Source organism: Vanessa atalanta, chromosome 22 (assembly GCF_905147765.1).
Source record: "Vanessa atalanta chromosome 22, ilVanAtal1.2, whole genome shotgun sequence".
Classification (NCBI taxonomy): domain Eukaryota; kingdom Metazoa; phylum Arthropoda; class Insecta; order Lepidoptera; family Nymphalidae; genus Vanessa; species Vanessa atalanta.
The window spans coordinates 5,096,880-5,120,186 of NC_061892.1; the positions used below are offsets into that span (position 1 = coordinate 5,096,880).

General features: G+C 30.3%; 4 protein-coding genes across 9 annotated transcripts; 2 read left to right on the plus strand and 2 right to left on the minus strand.

Moving 5' to 3' along the window:
* Window positions 1-1,043: 1,043 nt before the first annotated feature.
* On the minus strand, window positions 1,044-3,334 carry LOC125072807 (proteasome subunit alpha type-5). Of its 2 annotated transcripts, none has more exons than XM_047683504.1 (5): window positions 3,203-3,334; window positions 2,787-3,043; window positions 2,450-2,628; window positions 1,662-1,774; window positions 1,044-1,432 (listed from the first exon to the last, which is right to left on the minus strand). In XM_047683504.1, exons 2-5 carry the CDS (start codon window positions 3,041-3,043, stop codon window positions 1,250-1,252), a joined length of 732 nt encoding a protein of 243 aa, XP_047539460.1. In that variant the 5' UTR covers window positions 3,203-3,334; the 3' UTR covers window positions 1,044-1,249. The 2 variants fall into 2 exon arrangements, with proteins under 2 accessions (XP_047539460.1, XP_047539459.1); XM_047683503.1 differs by having other exon boundaries at window positions 3,164-3,291.
* An 824-nt stretch (window positions 3,335-4,158) lies between these two features.
* LOC125072623 lies at window positions 4,159-11,242 on the plus strand. 2 transcript variants are annotated; one of them, XM_047683259.1, is made up of 2 exons: window positions 4,159-4,265; window positions 7,795-11,242. In XM_047683259.1, exon 2 carries the CDS (start codon window positions 7,817-7,819, stop codon window positions 11,033-11,035), a length of 3,219 nt encoding a protein of 1,072 aa, XP_047539215.1. In that variant the 5' UTR covers window positions 4,159-4,265; window positions 7,795-7,816; the 3' UTR covers window positions 11,036-11,242. The 2 variants fall into 2 exon arrangements, with proteins under 2 accessions (XP_047539215.1, XP_047539213.1); XM_047683257.1 differs by lacking the exon at window positions 4,159-4,265 and adding an exon at window positions 6,200-6,318.
* On the minus strand, window positions 11,101-16,079 carry LOC125072624 (tRNA (adenine(37)-N6)-methyltransferase). The gene is made up of 6 exons (XM_047683260.1): window positions 15,941-16,079; window positions 15,765-15,862; window positions 14,993-15,227; window positions 14,710-14,867; window positions 13,938-14,148; window positions 11,101-11,699 (listed from the first exon to the last, which is right to left on the minus strand). The coding sequence occupies exons 1-6, from the start codon at window positions 16,006-16,008 to the stop codon at window positions 11,141-11,143; spliced, it is 1,329 nt and encodes a 442-aa protein (XP_047539216.1). The 5' UTR covers window positions 16,009-16,079; the 3' UTR covers window positions 11,101-11,140.
* Window positions 16,080-16,959: 880 nt separating this feature from the next.
* Window positions 16,960-22,750, plus strand: LOC125072625 (maternal protein exuperantia). Of its 4 annotated transcripts, none has more exons than XM_047683261.1 (10): window positions 16,960-17,116; window positions 17,798-17,974; window positions 18,639-18,791; window positions 18,992-19,134; window positions 19,525-19,730; window positions 20,100-20,235; window positions 20,694-20,842; window positions 21,272-21,411; window positions 21,587-21,683; window positions 21,803-22,750. In XM_047683261.1, the coding sequence occupies exons 2-10, from the start codon at window positions 17,816-17,818 to the stop codon at window positions 21,856-21,858; spliced, it is 1,239 nt and encodes a 412-aa protein (XP_047539217.1). In that variant the 5' UTR covers window positions 16,960-17,116; window positions 17,798-17,815; the 3' UTR covers window positions 21,859-22,750. The 4 variants fall into 4 exon arrangements, with proteins under 4 accessions (XP_047539217.1, XP_047539218.1, XP_047539220.1 ...); XM_047683262.1 differs by having other exon boundaries at window positions 16,962-17,116; window positions 17,801-17,974; XM_047683264.1 differs by lacking the exon at window positions 16,960-17,116 and adding an exon at window positions 17,247-17,383.
* Window positions 22,751-23,307: the final 557 nt, after the last annotated feature.

Sequence of the window (23,307 nt, forward strand, 5' to 3'; positions counted from 1 at the left end):
TTGAAACAATATTATGTAAGTTTAACAATATTAGACCTATTGTTCTGATATAAAACAATAGTATCAAATTCTATTATTATCATTATGAGACATTTATTTCTATCAAATTATGAATAAGCAGCAGTTTGGGATCCTGGATTGTCGTTTTTGCACACTACACTATTTAGCAAACTCTAAAAAGCGCACATTTTATTCTACTCTAGGTAGTGTTAGGTAATGCTCGCTAAAAAACCTTTATTAGAATAATAATAATTCAGTTCACTTTAGCAGTGTGATTAGTCACGGAAGATGCTCAGATGCTTTGTGTCTTAAAGCCTTGAAGGATATAAAGACATAATAGTACAAACTTTTGTTCAGCAGGGTACATTTTTGGGCTGTTACTGTTCATTATTATAAACATTATGCAGTTATATGTCTCGACTTTGATAGCTATAAAATAAAATCACTAAGTAAAATTTATATCTACATACCTGTTAGACCTGTCCCTAATGATATATTAGTAAAACTTTAAAAAGAAACTGCAGCTAAAATTCTATGATACAAATATAATCTACAGTATACTGCTATAAAATACTGTTTAGTGTTCGTTTGTTTAAATACTTTATTGAATAAAAATGTAATAATATCAAAAGGTAAATAATACATATAGATATTGATGTAAGTTTTATTAAACATCAATTACTTACTTTAAGATTCTTAGAAACTCCTTCACCGGAGTAATATTTAAAATAAATTGCATTAGGGAAATATTTTAATGGTGTTACTGTCTAAAATCTTGATGTTACCATATGTAAAAAATATTGATAAATACTTGATTGTGAATGTTCTAACATTACTCAAAATAATATGTTCCAATTAATACATTTTACTTAACCATACAAATGAATGATTTTACTTATAAATGTTGCTTAGGGTTAAACTATACCATGTCTTCTTCTTTCGAATGTAAAATTAATGATGACAGAAAGAGAGAAACTAGTGTTTAATTAAACACAAGCTGAACAAGGTTTATAAGTAAAAAGGGAAATACATGATCACTAAAATACTTATCCAAATTATACAATTTACTTCAAATACTACCGGAACATACATAAAATAGATAGTTGCAGCATGGATAGAATTCAGTTTGTATGAATTTGAGTGAAATTAAAATTTTATTGTTTACTTAATTATTATTTTTTCATATTTAGTATTAAAATAAACAAAACTGTATACTAAACCATGCTTTAACTATCCCTAGTATAAGAGTTCAAGGTATATCCTTAATGACCTCGGCAAGTTGCTCCCTAGTAAACATGTGGAACATTGACTCTGGTGTCATTGTAACAACCTCTACATTGTTCTCAGATAGCTTTTCTTCCATAACCTGTTTCAGAATTGTTAGTGCAGACTTAATCGCTTCTTTGAGGGTCATTGACTTGTGATACACTTCCTAAAAAACAACCGAGACTTTACTTTTTCTAATTTTACAATAAAAAATCTTGTAAATTGTTTTATAGAAGGCAATATTAAAAAAGTAACACACAACAAATAGTTTTATATATAATCAAAGAACTTATTAAAAAATATTTAAACTAATTGTATGCTATTAGCAACTATTAAAAGCCCTGAAACATTAATCGAATAATCATTCAAAAAATTCTAATAAAACTTTTACGGACCTTCAAACTTTGTTGAGCACCTTCACTACCAGAGCCAATGGCCTTAGCATCATATTGGACAAATGTACCACTGGGATCCATATGGAATAGCTGAGGGCCCTTCTCGTCAATGCCTAGAAAATATATTATTTCAGTTTTACAGAACATAAAAATATATAAAAAAATGTATACAGATTTAACTCAATTAAAAAAATATATTTCTCTATAAATAATTGCTTATTACTATACTTTTAGTCAAGTAAATTAAATAGTATGCTCTATTCCAATGGCAGGACCAGTAAAGATAAAAAAAATCTTAGATTAGATATTCCATGTAAATTGCTAATATTTGCTATGCAAAGAGTTCTTGATTAGTATATATTTATATTATAACTCTATATCACTTACTTACTGACATACCCACTTTAATTTTACTTCCAGTCATTATAATGACTATGCTGACATTCAAAATTTAATTTTTCCCAATCCATAGATTATTTAGATCCCCACAAATAACATGTTATGAATTGACAAGATAAAATTGTTTATCAACATTAACTTCTCTTGCCATTGAAATCAACTAGAGATACCAAGCTATTTAAAATAATGTATATGTATATATACTTGATTTAGAAAACAAAGTAATTCAGCTACAAAATTTAACTTATTCTAATAAGTTTACTTCTAAGGTTGTATTTAAATATTTGTTTAATATAATGATTTAAAAATAAGACTAAAAATTAGTTTATACAAAAGCATTTTACTATGAATATTTAATATTTTTCATATTTAAATAATTGAAAACAAACCTGCAAACATAACAGCTACTCCAAATGGCCTGGACATAGCTGTTCCACTATCATCATCACTATCTCCAAACTGTATAGCCAAGTTAGACACAGCTTGTGCACATGACTCAACACTCATGCGCTCATTGTATACAAACCAGTGGTTCTGGCATTCTACTCGGGCTCTCTCTATTAGAGTTCTGAAAAAAAAGAAGAATTTATTTTATATAACTTCTGTATCACTTTCTAACTGACTACTGACAAATTACAACAAACTTGAAGCTCAAGTCAGATTCAAATTATTTTTTTCTAAAATGGTTGTTAGTAGGATAGGAATTATTTATTAATATTTAATCACCTGGAATCCGCCATTAACCCGGAAACAGCACAAGCAATGTGTCTGTCAACTTCTACAATTTTTTCAATAGTAGTTGGTTCCATTAAGGGCGAAGTTATCCTTTTTTCAACAGCCAAAACAACACCTTCAGAAGTTGAAATACCGATCGCGGTAGAACCGAGTTTTATAGCCTCTATGGCATATTCGACTTGAAACAGCCTCCCTTCGGGGCTGAATGTGTTGACTCCACGATCGTACTCTGAACGAGTTAAGAACATCTGCAAAAGGTTTACAAGTTTTAATCAAGCTACATTACCGGCAGGTAAATCTTAACTATAGACAAAAAATGAAAGTAAATAGTATTAAATATCTCATAACATTATAGGAACAGAGTATACCTTAGAAGTATTAGATTTCAAACTTGTGTAATGACTTACTATTTATATTTTTGATGGTTAATTCAGAACAAAATGCACTGGCCAGCAACTTCGTGAGTAATCAAAAAATTGACAGCATGACAACGACAATTCGGAAGTGAAACGAGAGTCAAAAATTAATCTACAGATAAAATATATAATTTTAATATAAAGGCGTATACGCACTCAGTTGTCTGTTATCGCTTAAAATATGTTATGGTAGAAGGTATGTTATGTAGCTATCTGGCAAATTTGACATCTTATTATCATTATGAATGAAAAAATCGTCTTTCAACGACAGAATTTTTTACTGAAAATTAACAATGTCATTGCAAACATATCGTCGTTTCCATTATAATGAAGAATAAACCGGGAGTATAAGAGTGGAAGACCGGTAATCTTCCAATTAAGTCCTAACTACAATCCCAATCACCGAATAAATCTGGCGATAAGGATTGTGGATGTGGATATAAATAATTTCGGCATACTTGCCGAAATAAGCGTAAATACTCTTCGGCTGACTTGTGATCTTTAGGCTGCATTACGAACGTTTTCCGAGATACTGTGCTCCATAATTACTTATATAGCTTTCTACTTAGGTACCTTCGGTCACAATATTTTTAATTTTTTAAAAGAAAAAAGTGAAACAACAAAAAAAAATATCTCGTACAATGAAGTTCGATCCAAATTTTCGATCTTATTGAGCAAAAAAATATGGTTACGACATAATAGGGTTTCGAGAAATATTTCGTAGTTTACCTTGACAATTTTAAATAATAAAAGATACCATATTTTTATTTCTGACTCTGGCGTAATTTTCGTATTTTTAAGTACGCAACACCAAAATTTTGTACAGCCACAGCCAGCCAGTCATAGATAATACATATATAGTTATATACTGAAACTGACTGTTACCCCCAAGGACACATACGTTCATTGACAATGTCATATTTGCTATCTTGAATTATATGAATTATGAAATATATAAAATGTATTACTAAAATATAAATGTAATATATTCATAATTCATATAATGTAAAGTCGTTTTGTGTTGATAGTTAATTTGACAAAAAAATTGTAGATTGTAAGTACACGTATGATCAGACATTTTGTATACTTAATTACTTATACTACATACCTACTTAGTTACAAAATTTAAATTTACGATACTTTAATAAGTTATCTTTCCTTATAGTTAGGGTTTAATTTTTACATTATATAGGTCAATGGTTTTATATGTCTAATTTTCTCTTTAATGTATATATTATAGATTAGTACTATATATCAGACTATAAATATACAATTTATTTAATATTGAGAATAAAGTACAATCGTAGTCAATAGCTGGGACAATAGGCATAAGCAATTTTTTGTTGTCGAAAAGAAGATAAAATATTCTAGGCACTTTCGAAGCGAACTGAACTGATATAGTATGGATACACAAAAACTTTATACGAAAGATTAAGTTGTTATTTCGCCCGTACTAAGCTCAATGCTCATGTTTCTTACAACATGTCTTGTGTATTCTCCGCCAGAGTTTTCTACGACTCGCTCACTCGTCCGGTGACGATGAAGAGGCCAAAAAAATACCAGTGTATTTTTTATGTGGTTATATATCTTTAAAAATTTCTTAAACTACTGTATTGAATTTCAAAGTAGAAAAAGCAGTTTGATTGACATTAAAACGATAATAATCAATATGTTTTTATTTAATTTTATTTTATTAATGATTAATACTTTATACCAATTTCAAATAAATTAAATGAATGATATCCAAGTAACAGGTACTTTATTTGGTTGCAGTCGAGTTAAAATAATTAACGTTGCCAAAAATACTAGTCACACTAAAAATCTCTGAGATTTGAATTGTCTTAAGTTCGCTGGGGAAGATTATTTTTTTTTTAATTTTTGTTTTGTTAATTGTCTGTTCTTTATTGCTCTATCAAAATTTTTTGAATAAAATTATTTTTTATATATTGCATTAAAGGGTAACGCAGGACGAACAGATATTTTTGTAAATGAAAATAAATGAACGAAGCAATATTATAATTAACGAGCAATAGATATAATATGAAAAAAACTGAGGAAATTAAAAAAATATATATATTTTGAACAACTACGAACAATTAATGAAAATATAAAGTACTCAATAAAAAAAAATCTCCCCAGCCAACAAAAGAAAACTATATATATTAAATAATTTAACATAAAACTTAGGGTTAACGCAGGAAGAACTTTTTTTTTAATCGAAACATGAACTACTAATGTAAAATTTAAAAAAAATAAAAAAGTCAAAAAGTTTATAGTTACTAGTTATCGCCTAGCGGTCACTGCTCACTAAAGGTTGAATGATTTTATCTTAAAAAATTGATTTCCTCCGCCAATATAAAACAACTAGAGGTTTGTATGTTTCCAAATGTCTCCAAAAATAGATCGACAGCATACGACCATCATTTATAGATAACTCACAAGCCACATTACCTGTTTCTATATTGTTATAAAATACAAAAACAAAACGATACAATTTATTAATATTTTCGATAGTTTTTAGCATACGAAAAGAAATACGATCTAATTACCTACGTTTTTTGTATTAGTTAATAATAATATTTTCGTGTCGTGAGCACGCGAAAACCTCACTACAAAATATATATATTTTGCTTAAATTTTCTAAGAAAATTAGCGATGCGTCGTGATACTGAGTATACTTAATTTTTTTTTTCAATTCACTTTAAATTCTATATAATTGTAATAAAAATGAACAAAGGACATGCTCTATTTAAATATAGAAGTACCTATCCTGTTTACAATTTATATTGATTAATAAGCAAATAAAAATGCGCCTACTATCAAGACTATTCAAATAGATACGTCAAAATCATGTTTTGTATGTTATTAGAACGATGTGATAACCGTCCCATTTTGAAGCTTGATATAAAGCCGGCTGATTGTATATAGAATTCCAGTCTACTTAAGGCAGTGCGAGTGTGTTAACTTCTTTATAGAGGAAAATAGTAACGTAAACATTAATTCACATATCTACTCGAAAAAAAAAAAACGATGTTTTTATAAATGTTCTTGGAAAGCCCTGTTTGCAAGTTATGATATCTTAAGGAATCAATTCAAACAAATAAGAGGTATGGTAATTTTTATTATTATTCATCCGTATTACTTTTTAAATTAAGATTAACGCATAGTAAATAGTAAAAAATGATTAAACGCCTAAATGAGTAAAAGAATAAATTCAATTCCTAAGAGCTGGTATTAAATCATTCGCTTAAAAATAATTGACCAGCGTATTGTGTTCTAACACTGCACAAAAAATAATAGTTTAGAGAAGACTGTTTTTTATGCTTCGCTTGTAAAATATTACCAACGTAGATCACCCTGTTTGCGCGTCTAATCGGGAATTATTACTTTCAAAATTGATAAGGTAATAATTAGATAAAAAAATTAATGAAACGATAAATTTAGTCAACATATTTTCATTCATTCAGAATTTTCATTCTGAATGAATGAAAATATATGTTGACCATAATCCCGTTAGAGCTAGAGTTAAAGCGAAATTGAAATTTACGCTGTATTCCTATATGTATTAATATCTTTGGCAATTATTAGTAACTAACTTACTATACAAAGATTGGATGGCTACATTTGTCATTTAACAAAATGTATGTAACGCCCGTAGCTAATTATTCTAGTTTTAATATTACTTACAATATAAGTACCAATCATACCTCTGCACAACCCTATTATTGGTAAGTAGGAAATTCTTATTTAACTTTTAAATAAGATTTTAGAATTACCTCTGACGAAGTTCTGGAAATTCCAATAAAAAATCCTAATTTTTTAACTTGCCTAATACATGCATAACCCGTCTAGCCGGTTTGTCTTTGATCCGAAAAATGTTAAGTTCCTTGTGTTATATCTAATTTACATTTCATGCTAACTTCTACACTAGCCTTAGCCAACCTACGATACCTAATCCCTACGAATTATAGTTCTTTGTTCCTATATTTAGTGGCCTAAGAAACAGCATATTAAATTAAATATTATCTTGAGCTTTTATTTGGAACTAGTCATATAGAGCTTAATTCGCACTTATAAAGGTTCCTATGGCATATACAAAACCTATTATGGATAGAGATGTATTAGATATGTTGCGGACAGTTGTATAGCAATTGAAGTCTTGACACAAGCTTATGTTCAACTTTAAAATTTTATATTAATGATTATTTTGATACTTAAAAACGTTTTTTATATCTTACAAATTATATCGTACAAATTTTATCTTGAGGGATTTTGTACAGAGCAATTAAAAGTGGAAATGATACACACAATAAATTAGTTCCGTTGGTAGACTCTTACCTATCCACGGGACGGAAATCAAGATAGGGTTCTGTTCTACTCTGCCAGAACCACGCAACTCTTAGTAATATATGAAAAATGATTCACGGATTTGATGAGATAAATAGTGTCGTAAATTCAACATTATTTTTAAAAGAAATATATATATTTATTGTCCATTACCTTCATTTGTAATTAGTTCACTTTACAATGTACGTTTACATTTAGATTTAACAATATTTAAATGGGAACATTTTTACTTTCAGGTAAAACAAAACAGAAAAAACAATGGTCGACAATTCAGAAAAAGTTATTGGTGGTATAAAATTTATTATAAAAACCGACAGTCATTATGCAATAGAATTTGAAACTAGTGAAAAAGCTAATTTACACATTTTAAATAATCATGTATTCAGATATTACATGTCCCCAAGCGGAATATTCTTAGATTTTCCAATACCAATAAACCCAGACGATGTTGCAAAGATTGTTGTAAAAGACATAAATGACTATGGCTTCGAAGCATTCAGACAATCGATACTTAATGATGTAAATACGCATTATATTGTGCAAACGAGAGATGTGCAAATCGTTTTTGATAAGATAAAGGGTACTATGAATGTTGTTGACTTGAGAATGAACAAAGAAGTATTACATGAGATCAAACCATTGTCTTATGCCGATTGCAATTCAACCCAAATGCTGAAACAGCACGATGACGAATACTTTTTCGGAGGTGGAATGCAAAATGGAAGATTCAGTCACAAGGGTGAAATAATATACATTAAAAATACAAACGAATGGGACGATGGAGGGGTAACATCGGCTTGTCCCTTTTATTGGTCTTCTTATGGATATGGTGTCTTAAGAAATACCTGGCAAAAAGGAACTTATGACTTTGGTGATAAGCCAGATAATTTCATAGAAATAGTTCATGAAGGTGAAGACTTCGATGCATATTATTTTATTAATAGTATACCAAAAGACATTTTGAACGACTATTATGAGTTAACGGGACAACCGCTTTTGATGCCAGAGTATGCTTTTTATGAAGCGCATTTAAATGCTTTTAATCGCGATTATTGGGTAAAGGTTACCTCAGACACTCGAGGAGCGATACTTTTTGAAGATGGGGAATATTACAAAAGCTATAAACCAAATGAAATTGGTGATAAAAAAGGTATTTTAGAATCATTAAATGGAGAAAAGAATAACTACCAATTTTCTGCTCGTGCTATGATAGACAGATACAAAAAACACGATGTACCCTTAGGCTGGTTTATACCAAACGACGGTTACGGTTCTGGGTATGGTCAAACAGATTCTTTGGATGGCGACATTCAGAATTTAAAAGAATTCGTCGATTATTCTTTACAAAATGGAGTTGAAGTCGCCTTATGGACGGAATCCAATCTTCACCCTGTTGATCCCTTAAATCCTAAAAAAGGGGAGCGAGATTTAGGTAAGGAAGTAGGTGTTGCTAATGTAGTAGCACTTAAATGCGATGTCGCGTGGATCGGTTCAGGTTATTCTTTTGGACTTAGCGCAGTTGAAAATGCTACGAATATATTTGTGAAAGCAACTAAAACCAATGTCAGACCAATGATTATTATGGTCGATGGATGGGCTGGTACGCAGCGCTATTCTGGTATTTGGAGCGGCGATCAAAAAGGCGGGGAGTGGGAATATATTCGATTTCATATTCCAACTTATATCGGAGCAGGCCTATCCGGTCTACCGATTGTAGGGTCTGATATGGATGGCATTTACGCAGGTGGTTGTAAAGAAATTAATATCCGAGATTATCAATGGAAAACTTTTACACCATTACAATTAAACATGGACGGATGGGGAAACACCCCAAAAACTCCATTCAGTTACGACGAGGAAGCTATAAAAATTAATAGAGCCTATTTAAAGCTAAAATCTATTTTAATGCCATATAATTACAGTATTGGATATGAGTCTATATATGGACTCCCAATGGTAAGAGCTATGTTCCTTGAATTTCCTGAAGAAACATCTGCTTACACAAAAGACTCCCAGTATCAGTACATGTGGGGTCCTAATATATTGGTGGCTCCAATTTATAATGACGTAAAAGTTAAGGAAACATCTGTTCGCGATGGAATATATCTTCCTAATACAAATCAAATATGGATTGATTTTATGACCGGAAAAAAATATCAAGGTGGTAAAATTTATAATAATATTCTGACGCCTCTCTGGAAGATTCCTATTTTTATAAAAGAAGGGTCTATTGTACCGATGACGAAACCACACAACAATCCATATGAAATAATAAGAGATCTTAGGATATTTACTTTATACCCAAATGGAACTTCAAGCTTTAAAATTTACGAAGACGACGGCATTACTTCAGACTATTTAAAAGGCGATTACGCCACCACCAAAATTTTAGCAATTGCACCGACATCTAACCGTGTTGGTGATCTATTAATAACTATTTATAAAACTCGTAAATCTTACAAAAATATGGTTAAAGAAAGGAGTACATTGATACAAATAATGACATCGCAAGAGATTGAAAATATAAAGGTAGCTATTAATGGGAAATCTTTAATTTTAAATAAAGCTGAAAGTCTTACTGAATTTGAAAATCAAGATAATTCATACTATTTTGATAAGGAATTCTGTATAAATTCCTATTTGAGTGAATATGATGCGACGAAACAAAAGTGTTTATTAATAAAAATAGAAAAATTTGACGTCACAGCGAATGAAATTGCAATCAAGGTAACCGATTTTACTAATCAGGGTGAAGTTTTTGGGCTATTCTCTTTGAATAAACAATTAGAACAACCGCAAAATCTTAAAGTCAGTGACGATGAACCAACTTCGACAATTTCCCTCAAATGGGATGAAAGTAGTAAAGCAGATTTCTATGAAATCGAAAGAGATGGTGTAGTGTTTACAAATATTAAAGGCAATTCATTTACATTTAAAGATTTTGCATATAACAGTAAACATAACTTTAGGATTCGAACTGTTTGGAATAAAACAGTTTCCGAATGGACCGACTACACTTCAGGTATAGTAATGGAAGACCCTTTGAAATACATAATAACAGGAGTTAAAGTCGCATGTAACTTGCCATGTCAACCTTGTCAAGAAGTGTGTAATCTTACCGATGGAAATCTCAAATCGATATGGCATACCGATTGGGGTACATCTGGTCAATCGAATCCTAAAGAAGATAAATATCTTACACTTCATTTCGACTTAGGAGATATTTACGAATTAGATAAAGCAGAGTACATACCTCGTAGTGATGCTGGCAATGGTACATTCTTAATGGCTCGTTATCGCTATTCTGTTAATAGAAAAGAGTGGAGTGCCTTCTCAGAATCCTTAAAATTCAAGGAAGATAACTCAATAAAAACTATAAACTTTCATGGCAATAAAATGCGATTTATTGAATTGTCTATATTAGAAACTGTTGGCAACTTTGGTTCCGGTAGACAATTATTGTTTTTTAAAATGTAGCTTATAATTCGTTTTACATAGTTACATAATGTTGCAAATAAGTTTCATAAATAAAACAAATTATATAGACTAAAAAGCCTTTATTGTTTGATTATACACTTATAATCAATTTTGTAATTCTTCAGCACTTCTCAGTGCTATAATAGTGCACATCGCTGAATTATCGTTAAATACGCAACTAATTGATAAATCTTCTAAGACACAGCTATATTCGTGATCCGGATATCTGGTTCGGACATAAACAGATCTCGGATCTTCTGCTAAGAGATTTTCAATGTTTGATTTAAATGCTTGAGCTCTGTCACCAATGAGATCGTTCAATCTTTGGAGAGCATCCTCCGTAAACACTACTTGGAACCGCTGTGAAGGCGGAGAAATCACCCAGGATGCAACCCGAATACCATCTTGGTTAACATTTAGTGAAGTAGCAGATTGTGGCGGAGTGAATCTTTCTTGACCATCCGGAGAGCCACGTTCAGTTTCAACTCTTCGAATTGGAGACCTCGTTGGACCATCCAGTAAGTCTTCGCTTGTTGGTGATTCTGGGGATGGGGATATAAGAGTTGCAGGTTCGTGTATTGGGGAAGGAATATCACCGAACGGCGAGCGAGGAAGTGGACTCGATGTATCAATACCAATCGGTTGAACTAAACGAGGACTGACACTGAAAAAAAAAAACAATTATGAATGAATATATTATGAAAATATATATTTATCTACTAGAACTGTTGGGCCATATTATACATATAATATAACTTTATATTAATGGAACATTATTTTATAATAAAAAGATTGACTTCGTTACTTATAAAAAATAATTATTCTTGTTAAATATGTTACGGCCATTTTGAGTATTATGTCTACGCATAGCTTTATGTATACAATAATTTAAAAATATACTGTTACACCATAAATACTAATTTTTTAAGATATATCAAATAAATAGTTTTATTTTATGAGTCTCCAACAAAATATCCACACGACACGATAACAATAAACTAATAGCATAATAACAATTTTGAAGATTTACTTATGAGTACTTAGCTTAGTAAGAAATAAAATTAAATGGAAATAAAACAAAATATGATTAATACTAATATTTTAAACGAAAAATACGATTTGGATGGAATGAGATACCCAACAGAAACATTATCACTTTAAACCGCTCAAATTATAAACAATAATTTAAATCGCCAACGACCTTCTGCACTAAGCAATTCGGCGAAAATATTATTTTTAATAGTATTTATTATATCACATCGGGCATATCGGTGGTACTGTTCCCCCTTAGGTACATCTAGTAAATAGTAAGCGAAATGGCAAATCAAGATGTCTGTCATGCATGTACTTTACATAATCATCCGATAATCTAAAATTTTGTATAATAACGTATTTTGACCTAATCACTAATAAAAACGAGAGAACCTCTTTTTGTTCGATGTGGATAACCGCGCGTTCCAAAGAAAATCTTTTTTTTTTAAATGGCCTAACTTAACCGATTTAATCTATTTTAGCTTACCCCAGAAAGGGTGTGTGTACATCGGAAATTAGGAACTGTGGGGCATCACACCCATATTTTTAACAACTCATAACCCTCTCCCCTTTGTGTGTGTGAGCCTTAATTTACAATCTTCCATAAGTTTTTACGTAAAATTCTCCACTATTAAGTATTAAGAGCTTTCGGTAATACAAATCAAAGGAGTACACTCGACTTTTGAGTTCTATAACCATTTATGGATCAATGTAATACTTAAAGCTCCTAGAAACTTTAATCCTATAGACATTAATTAATTAATTAATCGGGCATACTCCTACCATCAGCCAATTAAATTTATTGACTACAGATTTTTTACTTGGAAGTATATGCTTGAAAATTTTTGTTTTATAAAATAAAAGAACCTTAAATCCAAACTTATCACTACAATAGTCTAATCTTAAATAAGGTGAAACTGCGAAGCGCAGCTACATGTGTTTAATATTATAAGATTGGTTTAACAGTTTTTTATTTTTTATTTTTAGGCGTAACAAAGAAGTCTCCTCACTAATCTTCTATCTATATATATAAAATAAAGAGCTGTGCCCGCGACTTCGTGCAAGTTTGAATTTAATAAAAAAGCGTGACTTTTATTTTACATATATGTAATTCTAAAATAAAAGTAGCCTAAGTTACTCCTTATTACATCAGCTATCTGCCAGTGAAAGTCCCGTCAAAATCGGTCCGCTGGACCGATTTTGACGGGACTTTTCCAGAGATTAGCCGGAACAACCAGACAGGCAGACGGACAAAAATTGTAAAAAATATAATTTAGGTATATGTACCGTGTATACATACATATGCATTTAATAAAACGCGGCTATTTTAATATATCAAACAGACATTCCCAATTTTATTATATGTATAGACAAGTCCTGACTGACTGATTCATCATCGCCGAGCGTAAACAGTTAAAGTTAGGGCCTTGAAATTTGGTTAGTTTTATTGAGTACACACCCACTAAGGAAGGTATTTTGAGGTTGAATGTTTGTATGGAAGTTCGTCATTTTTTAAGTTAGAAACATGAAACTTTATTTTTGGAATACTGATTAAAAATAAGTAGATACGTATTTAAGCGTTTCTGGTCTTTCTAGCCTCACAAGGTCAATTCTTTAAAATGGCCGGAGTAATTCTAAGAGCAGACTGTTTTTCGCAAGGAAAATTCTAAAAAGCCAGTTCCTCACTCTCGAACTTTACGAGCAGTCTGGTGGATCTAACCCACGAAAGTTGAACCACAAATGTGGTTTACAAAGAGGTCTTAATTTAACATAATATTTTAAATGAGTTGTTAAATTATTTATAACCAATTTCCACGCGAGCAAAGCCGCGGGCAACAGCTATTTAATGGATATAATCAAGGATACCAACCTCCTAACTGAGTAAGAATCATCATCTATCTGCAAATTAACCATGGTTTGTGTTGCATCATTGGTTCCCTCCGTTGGCGGTCTAACTAATGAAGTTAAAATCGGGGAATCCCCATTCGCTGGAGGATAATCATATTGGGGTATGAAAGGCTTAATATCAAGTACGGGTGTACCATTAACCATATCTACTCCATTGAAGAATATTTTATTTCCTGTAATAAAATATATTTTATTAGGTATTGTTGTTACAATTCACCAAATTTTATTATTATTATTCTAATTTTGACAAAGAATGAAACAAAATCGACTTGATAAGCATTAAAAATTAAAAACTAAAAGAGTACCAACAACTTAAAAAAGAGATCTTTGGACCCATCACTCTCCACCGGTGCAATGTAAATTAAATAATAAAATAACTTTCATTGAAATAAAATGCCTTTTGTTTCACTCTGAAATTAACATAAGAATAGTTTTAGAGTATAAAGTATATAAAATATCTATAAAATTGTCATTACATTGTTGAACAAATGTTGATGGCCTTGTGTGATACAAATAACATGCACAATTTACATCAGAGTAATATATGATTATTACCAATGCATCCTTACACATATGCATAAGTAAACAGATACATTATAATAACATGTAAAAGGGTTATATTTATGCTGTATGAAACTACACAGTGATAAAATAGTTTATTTGATAAAACAGTTTCATACTTTGTACTTGTTAAAAAAATAAGAACATAAAATTTTATATTAATTAAGTAATACCTTCAATGTGACACAATCGGACAAGAGAAAGTCCAATAGGGCAAGGCCTATGCGGAGACCTACTAGCCAATACACCACATTTCTTCCCACCAAGGCGAGGGGGTGACACCTTTGACTGTACAGTGACGTTGTCATGAATATGGAAGTGAAATATAATCCTGAAAAAATTATATTTTATACATAATTATAATAATACTAAATAAAACATTAACTTTAAAATTAATATTATTTCCAAATAAGTTTCTTTGAAAAATTCTATGAAATAAAATACTCCAATACAAACCATAAATGAGAAAATTCTTCCAAACCAGTTGTTGCGTGATTGGGGTTATTGAACACATTTGTATCAATCACAATAACTCCCTTTGAATTTGTCAAAACAGACGGTTGCCTTGGCACTGCTCTTTTATTAGCAAATGATGTCTCAATGTATCCTATAGGTCGAAATGATATCTCATTTGAGTGAGTCTGAGATACTGAAGCCTGATCAGTATTAGGAATACTAACCAATGAAGTGGCTGCAATAAAAGTTATATTTAAGAATTGGAATAAATTTAATTTGTAGGTATACTGTACACACTCTACTGGTTCTTATTTTAAAAATATATAGAGCTGAGGTTACCTAATGGCAAAACCTATGAATTTTATTAAATTTGTAGAAGCAAGTCCGAGCAAGTACCAATAAGTTTGCATGTTTTTTATCATTCATCTCATGTTTATGCATTTTGACACTAGATGAAAACACTGTAAAACCTGCACATGTCAGTTTCTGCCAAATTTTTACAAACCAACATGGTGTGGATTGATATGGTGGGTCAATCTCCAAGCCTGTCAAGGGAATTCTACACCCAGCAATTTACAGGCTGTTTGATACTAACCAAGTAACAAGAAAATTGCAATACCTAAGTTTGATTATGAAGTTGTATAAACGATTGCTTCACTCTATTAAATAGGTAAACTTAATGTTATTGATTTACTAAAATATCCGCTACTATATACTATTAAAATTACTATATATAATGCAGTCCCAGTTTATATAGATATATGTAACATACCTTCAGCAGCGCAGTTAGAACAGCGAAGATTACTAAGCGTCGATTTAATGTGATGTATTTCTTTTAAATGCTCATGTTTAAGCGCAGATATACGCTGCCTGCAATTGAAAATATTATTAAAGCTAATGGTCTATAACAAACAAACGCCTTATTAACATTAGTCGATTATTATTAACCTTAAGTTTTTTATTTCCGTTCTAGCCAAAGCTATTTGGTTTTGATAAAATTCGATGTTTTCTGTCATAGCAAATATATTTGACAATACTTAATAGCAGCTTATACTTAATTAAAAAAGAGAAAATTCAAAAACCTTTATTGAAACTTTGCAATAATTTCCATTGGAATTTCATAAATACAACTTTGCATTTGTCAAATTCAATGTTTATTTTATTATACCGTAAACAATGAGCGTAAAAGAGACAAACAATATCACACAAACAATGTCAATATCAGCATTTAAACAACCAAAGATTGCTTAGTGCATCATGGCAACAAAACAATTTATCGATTTTTAATGATGTCTTAGGTTTGAATATAATTTTTTTATTGTATGCCTTAGTTGTTTCTTATGCAGGAAACAAATTCAAAATAAAATCTTTTTTATTTTAATATAAATATTTATGGAAAGTAGCTCAATAAAAGTTACAATATATATAATCTCTGCATGGTGTAAACCAAACTCACTTCCCGTTCTCGCCGACAGTACCTTAGATCTTTTAAAATACGCAACGAATTTGAATATGATTTAAATCAATAAGTAGAATGATTTAAGAGGTAAGTTTTTATATATGATAATGAACATTTTAGTTGAGAACTTTCATAGCCAAAAGCCGTTGGCTTTTTTTTTATTCTTCAATCTAAAAGTTGTATATAGTCCTTTATTGTACCCAGGACGAGCTAGTATGCAATAATACAAATAACTTGGATAATTTATTATCATATAAAAAAACAGAAAACTCATTGAAATAAATTTAAATCTTAGAAAAATACTTTAACGAAATAGTTAATATACAATATAATGGCGAGCAAACATTTATTTTTAAAATTAAACTTGGTAAAACATTCAACATTAAGAAAACATATTTTAAGCTATTCATTATAAATAAATAAAAACAGAAAATATTTCTTTATTCTTAAGAAATTTTCGATTTTTAAAAAGTTACCGATTTTTGGATAAATTATGTAAACTTTTCAAACACTATTGCGTTTTTCCGATTGCCGCACACGTGCCAAGATTTCTGATATTTTCTACCTAAATTACTTTATTTTGCAGGCATTGTAAACTTTCTTGAAATTTCTTATAATTAAAGAATAATTGAACAACATTCAACAAGGAACATCATATTTAAATAGTGAGTTAATTTTGCGTTATTTTGACATACAAGGGTGGGGCAAAATGTCTAAAGAAAAGATCGCCACGTGTCCTCATTTTTATTTTTCCATGGGTTTTCCTTGGTAAAAATGTTATGTGTTTTTTAAAAAACTTATACCTGTAAAATAAACTGCAACTTGTTTCTCTTAAATAACCGTATTGAAAATCTTTAGACATATTTGCAGAACCTTCAATCGATTTATTTTTGGGCGCCTGTATTTTTTTAGCGGCGTGACATCATTTTAAGGTTGTAATATTTTTTATAATTTGAGAAAATTTGAGTAAATAGTGTGTAATGTTGCATTTAAAAAGGAAAGTTAGTATACAGTAAATGTGTTCTAATAAAATATGTTTTATTACAAAACTTTACTAAAAGCTTCTACGAGCATAAATTCATAATTTGTTAAAAATAATCAAAAACAAGTGAGTGGGGATATTAGGGAAAAAATTAAACATTTCTATTTTCCAATTAATGTTTACTCTTAAAGTAACTAGATATATAGCAAAATAATATTCCAGTCTATTTATCTCAGTATATTTACAAAAAAAATATTTTATGAGAATTTTGTAATATTTATAAAAACTTAATACTACCCTCATTTTTTTTTTCTCAAAATGATATATATAAAAATCAATGTATTTATTTATACAAACTTTACAGTAGCAGTCCACAGAGTACATGGCAATGGTGTCAGAAGCAAAGGTGAATGGTAGTGGAGTGGAAGCTCCTGCAGAGGTTGTACCTGCCTTGGCAGAAAAACCTGCAGGCTTGCCACCAGGCAAGTATGCTCTTGTAGGATGGGATATGGATACCACTGGAAGAAGACTGATAGATGAGGTAGTTATTGTTTTTATTTCTAATTAAACATATGCTATTTCTAAAGATCAATATCAATATTTTACTTAAAAAAAGGGTTAATTATTTTAACTATTGGATGTATTTAAATTTATAGTTCAATTTCTGTCTCAAAGTTTACCAAGAAGAGATCTTTGTAGTGATAAGGCTGCCTATGCATGCTTTACTAGCTGTAGATCCTGTGTGATGATGATATGCTATTGTGATTGGGACCAATTCAAATCCTAAATTAATGTAAATTATTTTTTCATAGTTAAACTAATGAACAAAGTAATTTATAATCAATATAAACATGTTTTGAATGTTTCCATAGATAACATTAAATTAAATTTGATTGATGCTTAATATAGCTTGTTTATAAATTGATAAGAAATATTAGATAATATAATTAACAACTTCTTTATAGAAGAAATTAAGCATATTATACATAAACCATATTTTATATAATAATTGAATGCAAAATTTATTTTTTTACAAAAATAATGTCCAAAATTACCATAAAATTTAGTTATTTTTTATGATTATGAGATTGAGATATGAGAGAAGAGTCATAAACTCATTTTTATAAATATAATAAATTAAGTATTTCCTTCTGGTGTTGATTGTTGCTTCATTGATAAATGTAAAGTAATTATTTTGTCAACAGATATGTCAAATTGCTGCTTTTACTCCAAAGCAGACATATTCGCAATACATTATGCCTTATGGAGATCTGAATCCAGGTGCTAGAAGACGTCACAATGTTCGAGTAGTCACTGTGGGTCGATACCGCATGCTGAAAGATACTAATACACATAAAGTATGTACTTAATGATAATATTCATAATTTTTCTCCTTAAACAAAAATTACATTTGGTACTATCATAGCTGTATTAATTGAAAATAAGGATAATATTTTGTATCACTTAATATTAAATTTTGTTCTAATATTATCTATTAGACAACTTAATTTTGTGTCAAGTTTAAAAAAAAAGGAGGTTTTCATATTTAATATTTCAGATATTAAAAACAAAATCGGAAATATCTGCGCTTACGGATTTCTTAGACTGGTTAGAAAAAGAAAAAGGTGATGGCAGTGTTATTCTCATCTACCATGAGCCACGCCGCCTTAGTCCTACAATGTTGCTAGAAGCTCTTACTCGGTAAATAACTTTATATTTTTTACACTTTGCACAATGGTATTATTGTGTATGATATTGTTATTATTACAACAAATATATTATTATACTAGTTACTTATCTATATTTAAAGTAAAAACCTAATGGGTAATGAATGAAATTGTATCAATTATATTGAATGTTATTTTGTTTATAATATAAAATGAACCTCCTAGTAACTATTGGCTTTACCAAAAAATATTTGTATGTGAATTGTAAAACAATGCTGTACTATTGAATGTTAAATCAATAAATAACTACTAAACAATGTTTAAGACTAAGCCTCTATTTGTAGAAATAAATATTTATCTCAATTTAGACTTATATTATGTTTTATTTCATGGAGAATGTAACAATTTGTTTATCATTTTTCAGTTATAAGTTGTTGGACCGTTTCAAGACAATAGTGGCTGGTTTCGCAGACAGTTATGCTCTTGCTGCTGACAAGTGCAAGTCCACAGTTAAATCTGTATCTTTAAGAGTTCTTGCAAGAGTCCTACTTGACGCAGATACACTTTCAGTGGATAGTGCACTGGATCGTGCTACAGCGGCATATAGGATTGTTGAGCATCTGGCACAAGGTTTGTTTATTTACCACACATTTACATAATCATTTAAGTAATCTAATGTTAGATAGATGGACTGTCCAAATTTTTAATTGAATTAGATATGGTAACAGATTTGGTAATCATTTTTAGTTTTTTAGAAAATATATATATTTTTTAAATTAATCAATCTAATTGAAAAATAACTGTTATAAATACTTAACATATAGGGACAGCACACTACAAGCTGTTGCAATGTATATGTACATTTATTCTCCTTGAGCAGTATTAAACAAGTAAATGCCAATATTAGCATCTGTATGCTTATAAAGAGTTCAATAACTTTGCGGCTTGAACACGAAATTGAATAATTTAAGTTTACTCTATCATAATGCTAAAATTCAGGAGAGCAACAAGAAGTGGGAGCTGGAGGAGAAGGCACAACGGCAAGTAAAGACATGGTGGAGACTGCTAGAGTCTGGGCACGACCGGTTCATACTGAATTGGAAGCACTTGCCAACTTTAAGAAATTACTAGAAAGGTATGAATACTTTCTAAAATCTTTGTATGCTACATCTATTAATAATACTTACTTTACAAAATATACTTTATTATATGTTACTTTCTATTTACCAAATGAGTATATTTTGTAAATGTTTGATTTTTATTTAGTTTATTTTCTCTACGAGAAAACTAGGTACACATAATTTAAATTTTCAAGGGATTTTTGACCATTGCTTATATTTTGATAATAGCAATAATTTCCAAAGGTATATTTGAAGTGTGCAGTAGTTACAATAATTTTTTTTTTTCTTATATCACAATATGTAATCAGTTAGTTTTATTTATTGCAAAAGAGGATAATCTTTTTATACCCTTAGGTTTCTTTTAATACCTCTCGAATTTAAACAGGACCAAACAACAATAACTAAACTATCTCTAAATCAGTCATACATTTCCCAACATAAGGACATTATAATTAGTAATTACATTTTACAGACAGAACACATTCCGGCCGGTGTTCGCGCCACTTCTGCGGTTGGCGCGGCCGGAGCGCAAGCGCGTCACGCAGCTGCGCCGTCTGCTGGCCGACGCGGGCCTGCTCTACGATCAGCTCAAGGATGCCTGGCAAGAACAGAAGTTGGAAGGTTTGTATATAACTTTCTAGCATTTAGGTCCCGACACCCCTACGTAAACTATCAAGTTTTGATGTAATTTGTTGCTAAATGAATTCTAAAAAACTCTTAAATAATTTAAGAGTTCTGAAGAATTGATTTTTAAATTACAAGTTTGATAAAATTTATGTCAATAAACACTTATAAATAGTGTTGCTATTTATTTTTATTATATTAAATATAAAGTCAGTAAAGTAAGCAAGAAAGTCCACTGCCAGTGATGGTTAGCAATTATATATTTATAATATGAAAAATTAAGAATGCAAGTTGTCTACAAACTTTACTGAGCTACATGAGACTTTGGTCAAAAGCACACTAATAGTTTAATGTTTGAATTATGCAAACAAACTTCTTGTTTTATTAAGCAGAAACTATTTTTTAATAATAATATCTTTGAACTAGGTCTTGAGAAGCAGTTGGAGGCGTTAACGGTATCAGCGAAAGAGGAAGACATCAAGGAGCTAATTGACATATTTGACTGCCACTTTGATCCTGCCAAAGAGCCTAAAGGATTAAAACCTAGAATTCCAAATAGAACAAGGGTGAGTCTACAATGGTTTTAATGACTATTTAATGATATGTAATTATTTACCCAACATACGATAATTCCTAGTAACACTAATGATAGCACAATAATTTAATTATTAAATCTATTATATTCTCCATACTTTCAATGTGAGTTTAAATTATTTTAATATTAATTCAACAAAATTTTAGGCCACATCTTCAGCGGGAGAGACAGGTGAAGCCGAAGGCAGCACCAGTGAGTCGCAAAAGACTTCAACTCAGAACTCACCCAATAAGACTAATAATGGTAAGCAAATACGCATTTTGTAAACTATTATAAAAAAAACCATTCTAAAGCATAATTCCTGATGAATAATAAATGGCACATAAAGTAATTAAAATTTTATACTCATATTATTTTTACAGACGTAACGGCGGAGCCTAGTCAAAACACAGCGCCGGAGGCAGTAGTGGCCAACTAACGCCTGCACCAAACTTACAATAAAACTAAAGCTTAGATTTTTGTATCACATACTATCGTTTAGTATCATAACAGAGCCATAGCATGTGACAAAACATTTATTCGTATTATACATTTAGGTTAAGTCTCCTTTGGAATTGAAAGATATTTGTTTCGCATGCATCGGTGAACGAGTTTACAATTTTTTTTATTACCTGTTAACATTCTGTTATTATTTTTCATATGCTTAACGCGTAAAGTTTTTATATATACATGAATAGATGGTAATTGTAGTTGAGTGCCTTAGCAACTCAGTGTTTTAAGAAACTTTATTCACACTTTTGTGTGTGTTTAGTCTGTGACAACGTTTTGTTGTTTTTTACAAAGTGCCCCAGTGTTAAGTGTTAGAGCTGCCATTGTGTTGCGCGATTGACTCGTGTTCGAAGCGAGAATGTTGAAGTAATAATAATATTTTATATATCGCAGTTATAGAGGGAATATTTATGATTTTACAACTGGGCTTTTAAGTACAAGTTTTCGTACTGTTTTTATTTATTTAAAAAAAAGAAAATTATTTATTTTTTTTGCAATGTGTGCAATCACATGGAACGGGTGGACTGATTTTTTACATCCGATGTTTTAAAAAAGTTATTTATTTTATTTTTCTTCTCCATACGCATAATATCTTAAGCTGGATAAATAAAATACGCATTTTCGCTATACTAATGAGCTGTCGCATGTCATTTCTTTTGCCATAAAGTTTCTAAGGTTAAGTTTTCTTACCATACAATAAGCTACGCATAATAAAAACAGTGTGTACCTATTAACTTACCTCTAATTTAGTTAGTTTTAACATAGACTGTACATATAATTTAATTTCTTATTTTGTTCAGATCTCTAATAAATATGTAAGTCTAATTATGTCTTTTTAATCGAAATACACCTCAACCTCCTTTCGAACGATAACTCGATATTATAGATTATCTGCCTAGATTGAGTGCCAGATTTGTCCTGGGTTTCCCCAAAGGCGATACATATGACTCCAACGAGTCCAACAACTGAACAATTATATATATATATATATTTTTGTGTAATGAACAAATATGTACCCACCTAGGTACAGTCCAATTATACTACTCAAAATATGATATAACGACATTGAAGGATTTGAAGGGGCTACTCCTATTTAGTCGTACAAACCGATAGTCGTAACATCCGGTGATGCTTATTTTTTAATGAAGTGGTATTATTTAATGTGTAGGTCATAGGTATTAATAGGCAAAATATATTAATGTATGAAATTAAATTATATTTCGTTTATTTCAATCAAATCGTTTATTAAAATTAATATCGCTCTCTAACTTTGAAATAATACGCGACTTTTCTTTGATATTAATCTGCTTTCTTTTAGCTCCCGATATGTTGACAGTTTCACAATTAACTCAACACTGTGTTTTGGTGCGTCTTGTGT